This window comes from Rhinichthys klamathensis, unplaced genomic scaffold (genome assembly GCF_029890125.1).
Source record: "Rhinichthys klamathensis goyatoka isolate OS25496 unplaced genomic scaffold, OSU_Roscu_1.1 h1tg000176l_1, whole genome shotgun sequence".
In the NCBI taxonomy this organism is placed as follows: domain Eukaryota; kingdom Metazoa; phylum Chordata; class Actinopteri; order Cypriniformes; family Leuciscidae; genus Rhinichthys; species Rhinichthys klamathensis.
Window position 1 is genome coordinate 8,008,040 of NW_026606705.1, and position 21,317 is coordinate 8,029,356.

General features: G+C 41.9%; 2 protein-coding genes across 4 annotated transcripts in view; both read right to left on the reverse strand.

Moving 5' to 3' along the window:
- The window catches only part of zgc:171422 (uncharacterized protein LOC100001353 homolog), a 30,759-nt gene extending 16,947 nt beyond the window's left edge, over nt 1-13,812 (reverse strand). Inside the window, exons 1-4 of the mRNA XM_056260367.1 lie at nt 13,720-13,812; nt 13,211-13,413; nt 12,430-12,522; nt 3,905-4,000 (exon numbers count right to left, since the gene is read on the reverse strand). Coding sequence (XP_056116342.1) covers nt 3,905-4,000; nt 12,430-12,522; nt 13,211-13,413; nt 13,720-13,723 — 396 coding nt within the window. The 5' untranslated portion in view covers nt 13,724-13,812. The remainder of the gene's footprint in view (nt 1-3,904; nt 4,001-12,429; nt 12,523-13,210; nt 13,414-13,719) is intronic.
- A 1,342-nt stretch (nt 13,813-15,154) lies between these two features.
- Nucleotides 15,155-21,317, reverse strand: part of tmem19 (transmembrane protein 19) — a 100,397-nt gene continuing 94,234 nt past the window's right edge. For all 3 annotated transcript variants that reach the window (XM_056260368.1, XM_056260370.1, XM_056260369.1), the window contains exon 7: nt 15,155-15,433. In XM_056260368.1, coding sequence (XP_056116343.1) covers nt 15,270-15,433 — 164 coding nt within the window. In that variant the 3' untranslated portion in view covers nt 15,155-15,269. The remainder of the gene's footprint in view (nt 15,434-21,317) is intronic.

A 21,317-nucleotide genomic window follows, 5' to 3' on the forward strand; every position in this document is an offset into this window, starting at 1 on the left:
CATTCTGGCGGGCTATGACGCTATGAAGGCGCGAGCGCCCTTCATTGGGTGTGACGTCACGCGGGGCTCACTGGTAGGCTGCAGCAGATGCATGCAGGGCAGCCAATAAGCACGCGAGATGGCCTGCTCTAGGTCTGCTAGCTGCTGCACTGCGTTGACAATGAATACAAAATTAAGGATAATTTTTTGGCTTCAATATCTCGAGAAGATGAATCTTTCCCGTAGCGTAAGCTAAACTTACGCAATACTCGTTCCCTCTCTAGAGAGAACCGAGGTTACGTTAGTAACCGAGTATCGTTTTTTTTTATTCTGATTTACTGTTAGTTGTGATCGATAGTGGTTAATAAATGTATTACTGACGGTAACTTGCGCTGCCGATAAAAAAATAACAGCCCTATAGTGCCTTATTATTCTAATTGAATTTATTGATCAAATTTAGGAATTTAAAATGAAAGATGAAGCATACATTTAATAAGATTAAAGCTGCTGTAGGTAACTTTTGAAAAAATGTATTGCTAAAACTGTCATTATGTCCTGACAGTAGAATATGAGACAGATAATCTGTGTAAAAATCAAGCTCCTCTGGCTCCTCCCAGTGGTCCTATTGCCATTTGCAAGAAATACACACTCCCGGTCAGAAACAACCAATCAGAGCCAGGAGGAATGACTTAGCAGTGTCAATCACGCTCGTGTACGCGCTGATCACACCCCTCTCTTGCACAGCGCGAGCCGTCGTTCAAACTCAAGATTGCCGGCGTGCTGCAGCTGTGCTTATGACGGAGAAACAACCTAAACTGCCAATTCTCGAGTGACACCTGCTCATAAAACAAGAGGTAAAAGGAAAAAGACTGATGACGATAAACAAGCGAAAAAGAAAGTATTACACAGAGCCCATTGACTCGGTGTCAAAACTCTAGCCGCATAACATGTAGATAAATGTCACGCACTCTGCTAAGCAACAATTGAAACCTGCTAATTCACTGGCTTGTCATGTTGCTGAAATAATGTACTAGCACACCTTATCTAGCATTATATATCGCTAGAATAATTACTTACATACTGTAATGTTAGTTACCGTTATATTAACGTTATCTTACTAGCTATTTATAACTTATAGAAAGAGTGCAACGTTATAAAGTTACATGTAGGCTATTGCAAAATACATAATGATTTGAGGACCAAGTTTGTAGTCAAAGTATTGGCAGGCCATAGTCAATGTAAAGCATATTATTGACGTTTAGTCCCTATTAGTGAATGTGCCATATAACTTTTTATCCGCTGTTATCGGTGGCCCTGTTTACTAGCCTGCGCGTTCACGGCAGGCTCCGCTGTGGAGGACGAGCTGTGGAGGGAGGGCTGTAGCGCAGCAGAGAGCAAGGGGGTGGGACCTGTAAGTTGTGCTTGTTCAAATTTTCAGGCTAAGTCAACGTTTTCTCAAAACTCCCTACTGCAGCTTTAAGGGGGAAATGCCCTTTAAAGGTGTAGATATGACAATATGCAGATTTAAATATATCAAAGCTGATTGAACACTGATGAGAATATTGCTTTAGAATAAATTATATTTTCAACACAAAGAAATGTAAAAAGAAAATCCGGACAAGCAACTTTTTTACTCGGACAAGTGAATGACAGATTTACTTGTCCGAAGGACAAGATGTGAAAAGGCTTAATGTCGAGCCCTGAGAATGTTATCCATGTGAGGTACGTAAATCTCAACTTAAAGACCGCTGAAGTGGGCTAATAACTATAAAGTTCACGAGTAAACGTGGGCTCTTTCCTCCAGATTTTCCTTAATATGCACAATATCCTGAAGGAATACAAATTTGTCAAATGTTTAATTTAGGTTTCCACTCCACTGGTATAAAACTGATAAAGTTCAGTAGACTGATTTCAGATGAAATATTGAGTCTCCAGCAAGAGTCTCCTTTCCTGATAGTCCTGTTTTCTCTCCTTTCAGCTTAGATAGAATCGTTAGGTTGATTGGATTAGCTGTCGGGGAGACTTTCACCTTTTGTCTTTAATGGCTCTGGGATGGCTCTTAGGAACCAGAGTTCCTGGCCACTATCAGCATTTGAATAGTTATGCTGATTCAATTGGATTGGTAATGCCCTCAGAGTAGGGTGTGTTCCTACTTCATTTGCATGCTTTGTTTCAGAGGGACTCCACCCCAATGTAAACTCCTCCCCCTCTAAATGTATAAATTGTAAGGGAACATTTCCCTTAGTTGGACGAGATTGAGATGCTACAGCGACCTAATAAAGAACATCTGCTTTAAAAGATACCTCTCCGTCTCCTGGTCTGCTCTTCTGACTTTTCTACACTTTAAGAAGAAAAAGTTCACAACACATTTGGGGGAAAAATAGGATGCTTACAGTAAGAAAAACTGCTGACATGGACGCACGCATGCACCAGTTGCCAGAGTGCGCATCTGAGACTGCGTTATATTAGTCATTATATTTGATTATGAAATAATTCTAATAAATAAACGATCATCGATTCATTTTTTAATCCTACTAGCCTTTTATTTACAGTAAAAACCCTTTCTTTTGGGTGAGGATGCTTGCATTTTGAGTGTCATTGCACATCCTGTCATGGCAGTGACTTAGGCTGCGTTTACACTTGGCATTAACATTAACATCAAGCAGATCGGATCATAAGCCAATCAGGACACGGTGCGTTTACACCTGTACACATCAAGTGGTTTCTGTATCTGGATAACAGATTGGATCTCACAAAAAAAAAAAAGAAAAAAAAAAAAGGATGACTCCAGTGCAAAGTCGGTGGTGGTTTTTTTTAAACAGTTTTCAGTCAGGGGACATTTTACAAATCTCGCAAAATGAGGAGGATGAAGAGGCTGCAAGTGCTAATAACGTGGATAGATGCTGTAATGGAAATGGTACAGAGAAACGTATGGGTCCGAGAACGTTGCCAGCTGTGGTGGGAAAAATGCGCGTTCTTTACAGAAAATTAATGGTTCTGCAACTTTCGGGTGCGAAGGCAAACATGTCAGTATATTTGCAATGTACTTCGCACTCAACTGTATTGCAAAACCACACAGCTACGTGCAGCAATTCCTGGAGAGAGGAGGGGGAATAATGACAGTGGGCGGGGTTTTGTGTGGCGTCCACCTGTGAATGCAGACACGATGGCTGGATTGGTTTACATTACACTGAGATCCGATCACAATGCGTCCTCGACTACCTCCGAACCTGGACACGCTGATCGATTAACATTCCGATCAGAAGCGCGTTTACACTTGTCTTTTCAATGTGTATGTGGACAGCATCCGGATACAAATCGCATGTTAATGCAAAGTGTAAACGCAGCCTATATACTGCAGTAGTTCTTGCAGTAGCCTGTTAAGGTTAAAGATTAATTGATCATTAATTTAAACGACGATCGATCATGCGAATTTGTGGAAATTTACATCCCTAATTAATACAACAACAATTTATGGATTTCAGCATTTATTTTTTTGGTGCTGACCTCGGGTAAATAAATTCCACCATGCAACAAACATTAGTTAATGGTCACGTGAGAGTGTTGAACTTCTTGCATCTGTTTCCCTGATAGTCAGATGGCAGAGCAGCTGAAAAAATGCATTTACATTGTTCCAACATGAGTTTTGTTTAGCCTGACAAAAAAAAGTTTTGCTCCGGGTGTGAATTAATTATTAGTTTGAGATTCAGTTAGCTTTTCTGCATCAAATTTGGTGAGAAAGGGCATTAAGTGGGATCACTATCAATGCATTTCCTTTCACCCTAAATATTACATCATCCTCAGCAAATTCCTATTCGGACAGCAAACATACATCATGTAGACATCTATATATGCATGTTTTTTCATCTGGAACATTTCATACTTAAGGTCTCTGATTTTTTTAATGGATCTTGAAGGCACTGACCTGAAAGAAATATTCTCTTTTCATGGAGTCCTCTAGCAAGCTCAGTACGAGTTGAAGTACGCTGTCTTGTAAGCTCTCCATGTCTGTGTCACTCACCTGTGGACAGGTAAATATATATGTAAATATGCTTATATATATCAAGTTTAATGATATCAAATGGGATGTACACCAACCTGAGGAAGACAAGTTTTTAATGCATATACTCAAATCATTAAAAAACATGAAAACAGAAAGTCAACTCAAGCCAAATTTGTGACAACAGTACTAACTAGTAAATGATGTGTGAAAAGCATAGGTGTGTAGTCCAGACATTAGAGCTGTACATATACACATACTGTGCAGAGAGTGAACCAACCTGTGCAGAATCACCCAACAAGAGCTTTCTCTGTGAGGGCGGCATTGTGCTTAATGTTGTTGAGAGCAAAGAAGGTGCTAAGCTCATCCAGAGGAGAGACAGCAGTGTTCACAGCAAAGTTCACAGCATATGACGTTGCTGATTCCCTGCTATAAGCTTCAAGTGTTGGTGGAGTTGACCTGCAATTTCACTTGGTCTCTGTACTAGGGCTGTCCCCTAATAGCCAGCTCTAGTAGTGTCGCTAGAAGTGGCAAACTGTGTAGGTAAACATTCATCTATCATTTATAGACTTCAAACTTGGCTTTTGAAACATGTAAGTAGTAGACTAACATTAGCCTCGGTCTTTACATGGCCACTCACTTTAATATTAACCAAGGTAAATGTGCGCTATCATTCGGCGCATATCCAAGTGTTTATGTGTAAACTAAATTAGTATAGCACTTACTGCATGACATGTTCAACTTAACATGCATTTCTCTCTATAGAGTCTCTCAATAATACATCCATATTGTTTTGGCCGGCACTGTCTTCAATCCACTTCCTGATTAAACATGTCACGGTACTGGACTGGTATGTACAAAAAGTTCAATGTCTTCATCAGAGGTGGACCGGAACCGGGACCGGATGTAGGGCTGGTGGTACTGACACAGATTTCACAAATCGATTGGATTCTGATTCACAAGATCTTGATTTAATTTATCATCAATTAATTTGGATATACAGTGGGGAGAACAAGTATTTGATACACTGCCGATTTTGCAGGTTTCCCCACTTACAAAGCATGTAGAAGTCTGTCATTTTTATCATAGGTACTCTTCAACTGAGAGTGACGGAATATAAAAAAAAAAATCCAGAAAATCACATTGTATGATTTTTAAGTAATTCATTTGCATTTTATTGCATGACATAAGTATTTGATGCATCAGAAAAGCAGACCTTAAAGGGGTCATATAATGCCATTTTTGTACAAGCTAATATGATTCTTTAGAGTTTAAATTAAAACTTTGTAATATACTTTAATTAAAAATTCTCATTAGTATTGTAAGAAAACACTTATTTTACCTGGTCAAAAACAGCTCTGTTTTCAGCACGCCGTTTCAGTGCATATGACTTTAAATGATAATGAGTTTTGCTCACCCCGCCTCTCTGTTCTGTGTACACCGCCATAACGCGTTGTTCATTATAGATGTGGGATTATTAATTATATTGAGAACGTCGTACATAGAAAACATGCCGTAATGTACCCTGAGTGTAAACCTTAGACGCATTCATTGTGAAGCGTGCATCTAGCGATTTGCAAAGATTAATATAAATATTAAAGATTAATAAAACGATACACTCACTTCAGTTATTTTGGAGGTTCAGCAGGAACACGAATAGTTGGTACTTCTTAGCAAAACCAGCTTTATACTGACCCTCCTCGTTTATAAGCAGTCTGGTGTGTGAAATGATTCGCGCAAATATGAAAGCATTGACGTTGCTCGTGGGGAATATTCCCTTCGAAAACAAACTCAGCCACTGCGTCTTCAGCGGTTCGGATTTAGGAACATTAAAATGACTGCTGTGTTCGTTATTGCACCCAAGAACAGAACACCACAATCGCTTAGACGCCATTCTGCTCATAGACAGTGCTCCAGCATATCAACAATGACCGCGCCGGTCCGCACAGACTATGATTGACAGCTCTCACGAGCGAGGGCGGGTCTGTGTTGAAACCCGGCTGTCAATCAACAATAGTGGGAGGGGCGTCCGTTTTATTGACGTCACAAAAACGAACGGCTCAATTTGAGGCAGGGGAAAACATATAAGGAGATTAAAACAAAAACACTGGATGGATTTTTATCATTATATGATGTTTGTGTACAGGCTCTGCCAACACACATTTCAGTACAATCAACTTGTAAAAGTGCATGTACCATTATATGACCCCTTTAATATTTGGTATAGAAACCTTTGTTTGCAATTACAGAGTTCATACGTTTCCTGTAGTTCTTGACCAGGTTTCCACACACTGCAGCAGAGATTTTGGCCCACTCCTCCATACAGACCTTCTCCAGATCCTTTAGGTTTCGGGGCTGTCGCTGGGCAATACGGACTTTCAGCTCCCTCCAAAGATTTTCTATTGGGTTCAGGTCTGGAGACTGGCTAGGCCACTCCAGGACCTTGAGATGCTTCTTACGGAGCCACTCCTTAGTTGCCCTGGCTGTGTGTTTCGGGTCATTGTCATGCTGGAAGACCCAGCCATGACCCATCTTCAATGCCCTAACTGAGGGAAAGAGGTTGTTGGCCAAGATCTCACGATACATGGCCCCATCCATTCATGGCCCTGGAGACGTCCTGTCCCCTTTGCAGAAAAGCATCCCCAAAGAATGATGTTTCCACCTCCATGGTTGGGATGGTGTTCTTGGGGTTGTACTCATCCTTCTTCTTCCTCCAAACACAGCGAGTGGAGTTTAGACCAAAAAGCTCTATTTTTGTCTCATCAGACCACATGACCTTCTCCCATTCCTCCTCTGGATCATCCAGATGGTCATTGGCAAACTTCAGACGGGCCTGGACATGCGGCTTGAGCAGGGGGACCTTGTGTCCGCTGCAGGATTTTAATCCTTTACGGCGTAGTGTGTTACTGATGGTTTTCTTTGAGAATGTAGTCCCAGCTCTCTTCAGGTCATTGACCAGGTCCTGCCGTGTAGTTCTGGGCTGATCCCTCACCTTCCTCATGATCATTGATGCCCCACGAGGTGAGATCTAGCATGGAGCCCCAGACCGAGGGAGATTGACCGTCATCTTGAACTTCTTCCATTTTCTAATGATTGCACCAACTGTTGTTGCCTACTCACCAAGCTGCTTGTCTATTGTCCTCTAGCCCATCCCAGCCTTGTGCAGGTCTACTGTTTTATCTGATGTCCTTACACAGCTCTCTGGTCTTGGCCATTATGGAGAGGTTGGAATCTGTTTGATTGAGTGTGTGGACAGGTGTCTTTTATACAGGTAACGGGTTCAAACAGGTGCAGTTAATACAGGTAATGAGTGGAGAACAGTAGGGCTTCTTAAAGAGAAACTAACAGGTCTGTGAGAGCCAGAATTGTTACTGGTTGGTAGGTGATCAAATACTTATGTCATGCAATAAAATGCAAATTAATTACTTAAAAATCATACAATGTGATTTTCTGGATTTTGGTTTTAGATTCTGTCACTCACAGTTGAAGAGTACCTATGATAAGAATTACAGACTTCCACATGCTTTGTAAGTGGGAAAACCTGCAAAATCAGGCCCGGTTCTAGTTGAAACTAATACCAGCATATTGTCCAAACAGATTTTGCAAACGTGCCAGACAGTGCGTATTTGTGTTTGCACTCTGGAGAGCGGGATGAGAGAACGTGTTTTTGCAGAGTTGAGCAATGTAGCCAATCACAGACATATCTGGTGATTTCTTGAGACACAATAGCCAGAGGCATTTAAGTTAACCCATAAAAAGCTGGAGTTTGTTCAGAGCCGAGTCATGCAAGCTCGTGAATCCTCTCATTATAACAAAGTACAGACACGTTGTAAATAAGAGATTCATTGTGCAGTCTAGACAACTTCATTGATTATAGGGGAAGTTTGTGAGATCACGATGAACTGAGACAAGTGACAGCTTTTTAATGATTATAAAGGGAGTTTGCAAATGTAATATTGATTTTATACAACAATTCAATGAACATGAAGTTAATATTAAGTGACTTACATTTTAGGAACATTATTGTCCGATTTTGCTCTATTTCGTCAACAAAAATAGTCACAGCTGAACCGCTGGGCATCTCCGAGCAAACACGGGTGTTTACTTTATGAATGAATCTGTGTTTTCAAATGAATCTAGTGAGTCAATGATACAATGACCCATTCATAAAGACAGTTGCTTGCTTTGTTCCTGAATGAATCAACCATTTGAACGAATCAATTGAATGAATGATTCAGTGACACAGTGACTTCGCCACCCCCTACTGGTGGTTTTAGTTAAATTTTAAAATTTAACTAATTTTTTAATTTCACGTTATCTCTTAAAGTCCCCGTGAACCAGAAGTTGCAAACGACTTTTCTCCAGTGTTGTGACGTATTTCCGAGAGAAACGGAATACTAAATGAGGCAAAATAGTGGGCGTGGCTTTTTTTTCCAACTAGCACCTGATTGGATCTAGAAAAGTAGGTGTTTTCATTCAGCCTGTCTACTGTCAGTTGGAGGGGTGTGGTTACGGATGTTAAGCAGACACCCAAACCGTCAAACCTACGTCATCAGGGAAGGTCCTCAAATGCAGAGGGGAGGGGAAATTTCACATTTTGATTAAAGAGATTACGAAGCCAAAAAAATTGTGTGTGTGGATTGACTTACATGGATGAATTGTTCACCACAAAATGATCACTTTAGGCAAACAAAGTAAGTATGGTCAATTTTGAATTCATGGGGACTTTAAGTGTCACCGGCCCACTGGTGGGCCCAAATCCATTACATTTTTAAAACAGTAATATCCTATACTAAACCTAAACTAATCTTGACAAACTATATATCATTTGAAAGATCGCTAGTGAGTGAATCTACAATCTCTAGTTTCCATATTTGGTGATTGATTTTCAAAATAAATTACATAGGAGCCTTAATTTATCAATTTGCAACAAGAATATTTTCATACTCCTAAGGTGTGTTCAGACCTTTATTTTGAAATAGTGATGAACATGAAAAATCATGAAAGAAGGGTAGAAACCTCAGTTTGTTTTCATGCCAAGAGTTCAAAAGATAGCATTCATTCAATTATTTTAGAAAAAAAGGTCTGAATTTTTTTAAAATATAAAGAAAAAAATTATAGATTCACCATTTGTGATGTGGCAGGAAGCTATAACGCACATACTTGTTCTTTTTATGTGTTTCTTAGAGGTTGAATTCATATCAAAATCTGCCAAACTTCTCATATTACTTCTGAATAGGATGTCTACTTCATAAATTGTATAAAAATTGTGGAAATAATGGTTCAGATCACTCAAAACACATATGGAAATGGAGGCGCCCTTATATGGGCAGTAATGGAGTCTGGTTGTCATCTAGTGAAAAAGTTCGGTACTGCGCCCAAACAAAATCTTACGGCAAGCTCATTTTTTGAGATATCAACCTAAAATTTGAAACACAACTTGTTCAGATTTTTGGCTTTGATTTTTTTGCAGTTTTAGAGTCACCCAGGTTTTGAAAATATATATTTTATATAAAATATGAATAATTAATTTTTTTACATTGTACATTTTCATAAACTCAAACTTCTAAAACTTTTTTCTGTTTCACTTTCTTAATTTATTTCACTTCTTCAAAAATCTGCCAAATGTCTTCTTTAAAAGGAGACCAATCTTACGTCTATATTCCAAAGCATACTTGAATTACAACCATTTATGTTCGAAATGTGCATTTTCATGTATATTCAAAAAAGGGGGGTGACAGTTATATTTCTACATTCAAAACTTTCTACATATTTCTACATTCAAAAATCTTATAACATCGTTATTATGAATTTAAATGCATTCAAGCCCCTTCTGAGCCTCATTAAACAGTCTGTAAATCCCAGCTTTTGGTTCTTCTATGCCACCTCTGCAGTGCAAAGATTAATTTTTGGAAACGTATTCTTCCTGATTGAGTCTTATTATTCTAACTCAATTTATAAATATAAATTTATGAATTTGACATTAAAGATGACATTTAATAAAGTTTGAAAAATGCCCTTACAAAGGTTAAAAACATGCCCGAGCAAAGTCATTTTAAAGAGTCAAATATCGGCTCATAATGGGAAGGTTAATTGCTTTCATTGATCAGAAGGTGCTCCTAAATTTTTAAGTGCTCTTAAAAAAGAAATGTAAGCGTAGAGCCCTGGGCTGGGGGTACTCCAGACAGGTTTGAGAACCACTGATGCTTCACTAACAGTTAACCACACAGTATTGCTATTTCTGTGTTGCAAACATCAAATAATAATTCAAGTATTGGGATAAAAATTGTTTAAGCAATCAAAATGAATAAATTACCTTCGAAACTAATGTTACACTTCAAATAAACATTGTATCCATTACATTGTTATGCCAGTTGGTGGCATCCAGTGACTATTAAAATGTATTTGATGCATCATTGAATCATTCATTCAAGAGATTCATTCAAAAACTCTGGACGAATCAAGTTCATTCATTCATTTCAAACGACTTTTTATACAATTAATTTAAATAAGTATTTTTTAATAGACATAACATTTAGACACATATTGTCAGAACCTCAAGTAAATTACGTGTTATTTTGTTTAGTTGTCTAATGTTTTGTCTTCAGTATAATGGGAGAACCATGATCTATTAAAAAAAAAAAATCCAAATTATCCAGAATCATAAATTATGCTTAAAAGAATATATAATATATCTGGCATCTAACTTATACTATTTGCACAGTTTCTAATATTAAAATGTACAGACTAGGATGTAAAATGTACAAATTTACAAACTAGGATGAAGTCTTTATGTACATTAACACGGATCTGGGACAATTATAATGCAGGATTCTAAAATCTTTTCTTATTTTAAAGAAATGTTTTCTTTTTTTGTTTAAAATAGACATCATAATTCTCTGAATAGACAACTAAACAAAATAACATGTAAATTACTAGAGGTTCTGTTTAATTTAAAAAATATTTAATTAATTTGATTTTTTTTTATCTATTTAAAATGATTCAATGACTCCGTCATAAAGACTTCACTTGTTTAAATACTGGATGAATCAGTGTTTTTTAATGAATCTCTTGAATGAATGATTTAAAGGGAGAGGAGAGGGAGAGGGAGAGGGAGAGGGGGAGAGGACTTTTCACGAGTGAAGATATTACAGCGCCGAGTCGAAGTGCTCCCAATAAGTGCTATTCCGCCATACATTATAGTTATCCATTTTACCCGCTTATAAAAAGCGCCACATTTTATTTAGTGTCACCATACTTGGTCGTGTAACTACTCGTGTAACTATATTTAAATAGAGAAAACGTGGATGTGTTTGGTCGCTTCTAACTTCATCTCTGTTTGGCCCATATACAATGAATGGGGCTAAGCTAACTGCTCTCAAAGTTCTCCGCCCGACAGAGCGATTCAGTGCACGCACTGAGACGAGAGAGGTATGTATCAACTCGTCTTAGATAAGAGAATAACATAGTTTAATATGAAAAAACGGTGGAGTATCCCTTTAATGACAAATACATTTTTAACAGTCACTTGTCACCACCTACTGGTGTAACGATGTAATTGATACAATCGTTATTTGAAGCGTCAAGTTACTTTCAAAATGTGATTTGCTCTATTTTGGTCGCTATCATACATCAGTGTTTATATCTAAACTTTAAACTTTTATCCCAGTACTTATGTGATAAATTGAATAACTGTAACAGAAATAATGATATTGTGTGGTTGAAAAGACTGTGAAGCGGTTTCATTCCTTTTTAATGGCAACTGCTCTCTCTAATTTTCAAAACCTTCCATTGGCTTCAATGTGAACAAACAAAATCACCCTGGTCAGGGATATACATTAAAAAATTAACACTGGACTTAAAAAAATAAAAATAAATTTGTAATATTAATACTGGACTGAAAATATATGATAATAATAATAATAGATTTTTATTTGGGGATAAAAATAGTTATAGCCTATATCAAAAGTAATACATTTGTGTTTTAATTATTAGACTTATTTTACGATTACTGCTGTGTCTGTTCAGTTGCATTTTGAACACCTTTGAAAAGTGTATTAAAGACATTTTAATGGTAAATAATTATTTTTACATAAAAAATTATTTTTACATTTTAAGACTTTAAGGATCCGAGGAAACCTGAGGTCATTTACTGATGTTCTACAGGGGAATCGGTTTTCTGCATAAAATCAAAAATTGACTATATATTTAATCATAATACCATACATCCATAATCAGAGTATTCTGATATTATTCAGAATCATCTTGTAAATGCAGTTGCAAAGGGAAGATTTGCATTTTAAGTGTTTCAGTTGGGTTTTATTAAAATTACTAGATCAGTACTGGCCATTCTAAACATGTATAATGCATTGCCCTCAAACATCAGCACTTGTTAATTAAAATTTGGATTTAATATTAGTGTAATAGAAAAAAGTGGAGGCTTCACATACCTTTAATAAATCAGTAGTCTTAATTTGGTGAATGTGTGATTTGACAGTGTGAAGGTCCGCGGGGAGTTCGCCTCGACACATCTCAAGAATCATCTAAAAGATTATCCACAGTGAACAAAACATACAACAATTAGTTCACAATGGACTAGTTTTTCTCATGTTTAAGTCACAAACTAGCCCATAAATCCTTTTCATTTTAAATTCAAATTGACAGATACACTTTACTCTTTGGGTTTTATTAACAATGAAAAAACTAAGAAAAATGAAATGCTCTTTAACAAAATTAAAGAGCATGCATCTCCTTAAGAACTGAAAGATTTAGCCCACATTCCACTTTTTGAAAATAAAAAACACTTTTGTAACTTCAGCAGAATGCTCAACAATTAAACTATTATTAAATATTGCTTCTGCATATTGTTCTGAAAGCAAGTAGAGTCATTTCAAAGGCTGTGAAGGTTGCATTGGTTGGCCGCATACGTCAAAGCTGCAACAATTATAAAATTGACTATTAGCTCTTATGAGCCATAACTAACGTTACTATAATTTCTTTCTTACTTAAGAATGTGATAGTTGCTTTTGTGAAATGACACACAGGTAGTAAGTCTTCTTCACGCACACTGAATAGGCTATATTATGTCTGGGTGTCAGGAAATGTGTTGCATACATGTGCAAGAATAGATTACGTAACATTGGACTGACACATTTTACCACTGTAACTGGAGGAGAGCAGAGCAGACAATAGTTCAATGAAAACAGTAACAAATACATAAACACATCTAACCTTGGCTCGCAGCCCTACTATCAAAGTGGCTCTCTGCCTCCTACTTAAGAGTTCTGGCACGAGGTTTGTCATCACGGAAACAAATTCTTCCAGTTTTCCAAACTGCTCCACATTCTGATTCTGGACAACTTGCCACATGAAGGCAGATGTAAGACGAAGGGGAGAAACCAGCAGGCGAAGTGAGGAGAGAGGAGGGACAGACTCTACAGAGACAGAGATATACAAACATTTATGAAAATGTTTAACAATGTTTTGCATATACACATACACATGTATATTAACTTATACGTAAAAATATTGTAACAAAAACACAACTAACAACTAATAATAACGTTACATGCCGGAAAATAACCTATCAGTCTCATCCAACATGATGTACTGTGTACTTCAAAGCTATGATCCTCTAACGTTACATCAACAGCCCAGCCATGAGAAATACTGTAGCTCTGGGCATTACAGATCTAACAGAAAATAATATAAATGATTGTAATGTAAATAATTATACACACCCATTGCTTCTTTCTTTAAAAATATATGGACTGACAAACAGTCTTGTTTCCAACTTCTTCCGTTGACTCGTTCCGTTACACACTGCGCATGCGTAAGAAATAGACTGCGCATTAGAACGGAAAATAGCATAAAGATGTACTTTTAAAGGGGCGGGCTTATCGGCTTTTGGCTTTGTCTCTGATTGGTCTGGTACGATTGTTGTAAGTAATAATTATCCAATGGTTACTTTCACTTTGTATCTAAAAAAAAAAATAGTTTTAACGGTCATCAATGACATTACTCGGATAAGAAATACTGTCCAAACCACACTGCTGACGTCTGTCACGTGATATATGTCACTTTTCTCAGCGGAGCTCGATGGACTAATCACAGTCGTTTGTGATTATTGGATTCGGATGCATTTAAAAATAATTGTATACATATTAATTGGGCTACATTACATATGATTGTCAGATGGCAATCTGTGCATCAATCTCATTTAAAAGATTATTCGTTTCAGTGTACAAATATCTCCAGTGAGACGAAAAACCTCTGTAGACTTGAATGAGGTGCTATTGACTCTCCGTCTTCATGGGCCATCAGGCTCCCCCTGGAGGAAAGGGCTTTATGTTCTTTGTTATAGGCTAGTTGTCATTAACCGCCCAAACAGCACCATGTGTCTTTAAGCCTCCCTCACATCTTCTTTCTTTCAGTTGTGTACTGGACAAAAGGAGAGTGTACTGCCATCTACCGTTCACTACAAGTGTATACTGTAAACATCTCATATTATTCACCACTGTCATCAAAAGAAAAAAAGAAATTAAACAAATTACTGAAACAATAATACATTGTTTGACGGTGATCCTTTAAAAAAGTATTACTTTAACAGTAACTATGAAGATCACTGGTTGCTTAACCATATGGCACTATGAATATGCATACTATGCAGAATAGTAAGCAAAAACAGTATGTCCAAACAATATGCCCTAATCTTCAATGATGCAATGCTACTGACCCATGTAACATGACAATGAAAACATTATGGTAAGGGTACTTTATTCCATGAAGTACACATACATTACAATGGAATACTTAAATGTGTCAATCTTTGACATACAGTAGACATAAGTGGCATAGAGAGACATAATATATTTTGTGTAAAAGTACAGAAAATCATATTTACTCAAAATGTTTAAGTAATGTGAGAAATGGACTACATAAATTGCATAGTGTTTGTTTAATGAAGTGATCTGACGTGTAGTGAGATAGAAATATTTAGATTTTACAGTATTTTGAGCTTGGTGTACTGTGTTGTACTGCTTTAAATGAATTGACCTATTTGATGGCTAATTTTAAGGCTGGGAATATATGTAAGGGATTTAACATCCAAAAAAATACACACTTCACCTTTAAAATCAATTACAAATCTTAATATAATAAGTAGAAAGAAAGAAATTGAGAGTTCACATTGTACTTTATTAAATTCTTAAGAAGTCACTGTATTATAATGTTTTTTGTTTTTTTGTTGTTTTTTGCATAAACTGACATGCGCCCAATAAAATCACATGACTCAGAGCCTAGGCCAGAATATCCAAGCAAACCCAGGCAGGAACAGTGCTATGAGGACGGAAGAAAACAGATTCACTCCGTTGTTATCCAGGATGGGTTTCCCACATATTCGTTTAACACTTGGTGACTCGTAACTCACAACTTTCCCAATGGATTCATCGTATCCTTGATGGAGAGAGAGAAATGGTCATCATGAATAATTTAAAAGAAATACTGAAAGAAAACTAAGCACAAAGGTCAATCATAAATAAGTTTGTCCAATATGATAAAAGAGCATGTTTTGCGTGTTGGCTATGTCACACTGACCTTTTTACCACAAACATTTTTTATTTTAAAACAAAACGACTCGGTTACTAACGTAACCTCGGTTCCCTGAGAGGAGGGAACGAGTATTGCGTAATAGCTTACGCTATGGGAAAACTCCTTTTCTCGAGAAATATTGAAGTCTTTATGTAAAACGCATTGTAGCTGCACAGCATACAGCAATGAGCGAGGCAGCTCAGTCATTGGCTGTGCTGCGGCAACTTGCACGAACCAATGACGGGGCGACTCTGAACCCGCTTCCAATGAGCGCGCTTCGCGCCCACGCGCGTCAGAGCCCGCCAAGATGGGCGTGGCCAAGGGCTATATATTGGGCGCCCCGTCGTCTGAGTTCTTTAGGTTCAATCGACTGAAGCAAACTGACCAAGCACAAGCACGGCAGATTACGCAATACTCGTTCCCTCCTCTCAGGGAACCGAGGTTACGTCAGTAACCGAGTCGTTCCCTTTCGAGAGGTTCCTCCTATTGCGTAATAGCTTACGCTATGGGAACGCCATGTAAAACGCCGTGCATGCTGACTTCGCTCTATTAAGCCGGAGGCAGATGTCTGAGCCTTCGAGCAAAGTAATTATCCAACGAGCCAGCCGAAGGCGGGCTTTATAAAAGGACAACTTGGAACGGCCCGATGGGCGTCCAGAGACACACACAAGCACATTTTTACGTACTGTCATGTATGAAAAATCCTCTACATCAGTCAAAGACGGATTCTATGAGGGAGGAGACAATGCTCAGCATGTACACACCCCAGCCTATGCATAGTTAGACCGACAGTATGTTAGAGTGCAATGAGGGGACCTGTAGGTTATAAAACCTGATAAATGTGGACGGTGAGGCCCAGCCTGCAGCCGCACAAATATCTTGAATGGGTATCCCACTCGACCACGCCCACGAGGAGGCCATGCCTCTCGTAGAGTGAGCTCTGATGCCCAAGGGGCACTGAAGGCCCTTGGCTTCATAAGCCAGCGCTATAGCATCAACTATCCAGCGCGATATTCTTTGCTTTGACACAGCCAGACCTTTAGTGCGGCCGCCAAAGCATACGAACAACTGCTCTGTCTGTCTGAACAGGGCAGAACGTTCCAAATATACTCTGAGTGCCCTGACCGGGCAGAGTAAATTAGCGTCACTTTCGTCTGCTGGGGACGATAGCGCGGCCAAAGATATCACCTGTGCTCTGAAAGGAGTAGAGAGCACCTTAGGAATATACCCGTGTTTTGGCCTGAGGACAACCCTGCTGTCGTTAGGTCCAAACTCCAGGCAGGTAGCGCTTGATGACAGCGCGTGCAGGTCGCCCACTCTTTTGACCGAGGCGAGAGCCAGCAAGAGAGCAGTTTTGAGCGAGAGCTGTTTAAGGTGCACAGTTCGGAGGGGTTCGAACGGGGCATGCTTAAGTGCGTCCAGGACCGTGGCCAGGTCCCAAATCGGCACCGAGGGGGGGCTTGGGGGATTTATCCTCCTGGCGCCCCTCAGGAAACAAACAACTAGGTAGTTTTTCCCTAGTGTGCGTCCTTCGACCGGTTCATGTGATGCCGCTATGGCAGCCACATATACTTTGAGCGTGGAGGGGGTGCGGCCTGCCTCCAACAGCTCTTGTAAGAAAACGAGCACACTCGGTACTTCGCATGTCTCAGGATTCAGGTTCCTGGATTTACACCAGTCACTGAACACCTTCCATTTCTGGGCATATAAGCGCCTCGTAGAGGGCGCTCGCGCCTCAGTGATGGTTCTCAACACTCCACTGGGGAGGTTCCCGGGAATCCGTTGAGGGGCCACACATGGAGGGCCCACAGATCGGGACGGGGATGGAGGATGGTTGGCCTGCCTGAGGAGATCTAGCCTCAGTGGAATCGGCCATGGGGCAGATTGCATCATCTGCATCAGTTCTGGAAACCACGTCTGGTTCTTCCAGAGTGGGGCTACCAGGAGCACTGCACATTTTTCCTCCCTGATCCGACTGATGACCTGAGGTAGCATCGCGACCGGAGGGAAGGCATACAGCGGGCGGCTCGGCCAGACTTGGGCGAGCGCGTCTGTGCTCTTTGAAAAGAAGAGAGGGCAGTGCGCATTTTCCTTGGAGGCAAAGAGGTCGACCTCTGCTCTGCCAAAGGTTTGCCATAACCACTGAATCGTCAGGGGGTGGAGAGACCGTTCTCCTGGGAGAACTTTGTCTCTGGACAGCATGTCCGGTCCCTGGTTCAGAACACCTGGCACATGCGCTGCTCTCAGCGAGCGCAGGTTGCGCTGGGACCATAGGAGGAGCTCCCTGGCCATCGAGTGCAGGGAGCTCGATCTGAGTCCACCCTGACGATTTATATGCGAGACTACCGTCATGTTGTCCGTTCGGACTAGGACGTGCTCGTCCTTCAGGTACGGGAGCAGGGCTCTGAGAGCCAAAGCAACCGCTTTCAATTCCAGACAGTTTATATGTAGGCGCTTCTCCGGGTTTGACCACAAACCGGAGACAGGCCTGCCCTCGTAAAGGGCCCCCCAACCTATTTTGGAGGCATCTGTCGTGATCATTTTTCTCCTTGTGTTCACGCCCAAACTCACGCCGGACTGATACCAGTCGACAGCTTTCCAGGGCGTCAGGGCTTTTATGCAGCCGTGATTTGCTCTGATTAAAAAGTGGCCCGAGCGCCACGCGTGAGTGGGGACACGGCTTTTGAGCCAGCGTTGGAGAGGACGCATGTGCAACAATCCTAGCTGGAGTACAGCTGATGCTGAGGCCATGAGACCGAGCATCCTCTGAAATCCCTTGACGGGGGCGCGCGCACCCGCTCTGAACGATGTTGCAAGGCGCCGGATAGTGAGCGCACGCTCTGATGAGAGGCGTGCTGTCATCTGCACTGAGTCTAGCACTATTCCCAGAAAATAAATATTCTGGCTGGGGGATAGCATGCTCTTTGCAAAATTGATTTTTAGACCTGGGCACTCTAGATGACTGATAATCTAAGACCTGTGTGTCACTAACTGGCTCTCTGATTGTGCTAGTATTAGCCAATCGTCGAGATAATTTAGTATTCGCACTCCCCGCTGTCTCAGGGGGGAAAGTGCTGCATCCATACATTTCGTAAATGTACGGGGTGCCAGTGACAGGCCGAATGGTAGTACTGTGTACTGGTATGACTGTCCCTCGGAAGCGAATCTCAGAAATGGCCTGTGATGAGGCGCTATTGGAATGTGAAAGTAAGCGTCTTTCAGATCCACTGACAGAAACCAATCCCCCGGGTGAACTTGCGCGAGGATATGCTTGGTTGTTATCATTCTGAATGAGCGAATCATTAAAGCTTTGTTCAGATGTCTGAGATCTAGAATGGGGCGGAGACCGCCATCCTTTTTCGGGACGAGAAAATAGCGGCTGTAAAAACCTGCCTCGCTCATAGAGGGGGGAACTGTTTCTATAGCGCCTTTCTCTATCAGTTTGAGCATCTCGGTGCGTAGAACATGTGAAACATCTTTTCTCACTTTCGTCTCTACCACTGCTGTGAAGCGGGGCGGTCTGCGAGCGAATTGGAGCGAGTAACCGTGTTTTATTATGTTCAAAACCCATTTCGGCATGTCGGGGATATTTTCCCAAGCTTTCGCTCGCACAGATATGGGCTGAATGCTGGCCGGGGGCGTGTCGCAGTGACGTTTGGCTCCCGCCAGCGAATCGTTCTGTGTTAATACCGAGCTCACAGCTCTCAGCGGCGCGGGCGCGCGCTGAGCAGCTCTGTTGAATGCCGAGTGCAGGGGTGCGTGTGAGATTACAGGCACGCTCGCTGTAATGCTCACAGAGTGAGATGGGGAAATGTTTAACACTGTGTGTATAGTGCTTATGGGTGGGGGTGCATAGACTGTGGTAGGCACGCGCGCCACTTTCATAAAAAAAGTTTTTGGCCATATAAACAGTGTTTGTGAGTTGGGGTGCGTGCATAACAGCGGGCACACGCGCTACTCTTATACAACTTCCCGCTTTTACTGGGGAAGTGTTTATAACTGTGGGAACAGTGCTTGTGTGTAGTGGTGCATACGTGACAGTTGACACACAATCTACATTTATGGGGCGTCCAGCCTGAGCTGGGAAAACATTTGGCACTGTGTTTACAGTTTTGATATGTGGGAATGTGCACTTTGGTGTGGACACGTGACCCTTTAATGACACAGGCAGAAAATAGCTCTTTATGTGATTTCTGTGTGTCGCCGTAAAAACGGCGTTTGTTTGCAGGTGGGCGAGCTGTGTGGCTGGCACATTGGCTGCTGTATAGACATTTCCAGCCGCCTGTAAGGGGACTGGGTAATGCTTTAAACGTTTTGGAGAGAACGGTCCGGCTCTTGCGAGACACGCGCTCTCCCTTTTCCTCCCTGTAGCTAGGAGGACTTACGAGGCTCTGGGTTCAGCACAATCTTGGGCCGAGGTCCCCGTCGCTCGGGCGGTTGTCTCCTGTTGGCAGAGCGCGAGCGGCGTCGAAAATCCGTTTCAGGTTTGGGCTGAGAGACGGGGGGCGCCGTCTTAGCTCGCTGCTGCTGAGGCGGCCGTTGGCGGCTCTGCGATGAGCTAGATCGCTTGGGCAGGAAGTGACGCATAGCCTGTGAGTCCTTACGGGCTTCGGTGAAGCGCTCGGCGAACTCCTTCACCGCTGGTCCAAACAGGCCGCTTTGGGAGATAGGCGCGTCGAGAAATGACGCCTTATCTGCATCCTTCATCTCTGTTAGCGTCAGCCACAGATGGCGCTCAAGGACAGTCAGGTTAGCCATAGCACGGCCGATGGATTGGGCGGTGGCTTTTGTAGCTCGCAGCGCTATGTCAGTGGCGCTGCGTAGGTCCTTAAATGCCTCAGGATCGGGTCCAGACTCGTCCATACTGCGGAGAAGTTTGGCTTGAAACACCTGGAGGACAGCCATAGAGTGAAGCGCTGATGCAGCTTGGCCGGCGGCGGCGTATGCGGGACCGGCGAGAGCTGAAGTAGACCGGCAAGGCTTCGAGGGATGAGAAGCTTTAGCTTTCCATCCAGCGTTGGAGGGTGGACACAGATGATTGGCCACAGCCTCCTCGAGGGGCGGAGTCCCCTCATAGCCTCTTTCTTTCGCGCCGTCCACAGAGGAGAGCGACAAAGAAAAAGAAGGCTTCAGGCGAGTGGAGTGCGGGGCTTTCCACGACTTCGTGAGTTTGTCGTGAACTTCCGGGAAGAAGGGGGAGGGTCTTTGTCGAGGGGCCTGTCGGCGCCCCTGCAGGAACCACTCGTCCAGTCGGCTGCGGGCGGGTTCTTCCGGGGAAGACCAATCGAGCCCGAGGTCTTCCACGGCCTTAGAGAGAATGCGGACGATCTCCGAGTCCATGCTGGAGCCTGCGCTCGTGCCCGCTAATGTCGATGGCGCGGGGTCGAAGGACGAACCCGGCCAGTCGTCGGATGCAGCATCACAGGAAAAACTGTCATCCTTATCATCGTCATCCCCTGACGCGCCAAACGAGACGAGCCCCATCGCTCCGCTGGAGGGGTGCTGGTCCGCCTGTGTGAACTGGACTGGCGGCGGGGAGTCTTCGGGTGGTGGTGAAGCACGCGGGGATTGGCCCGGCGTGACATCACTGCAAACCGAGTGCTCCGGCGGCCTCTGTGAGCGGCGTTTTTTCTTTCGCGGCTCAACTAGAGGAGATGGCAGCACGGAAGAGGTGGGCTCTTTCGCGGTGAAAACGGCGAAGCGAGCGCGCAGCTCGGTGAGGCCCAGGGCGTCACACTCGGGACATCCG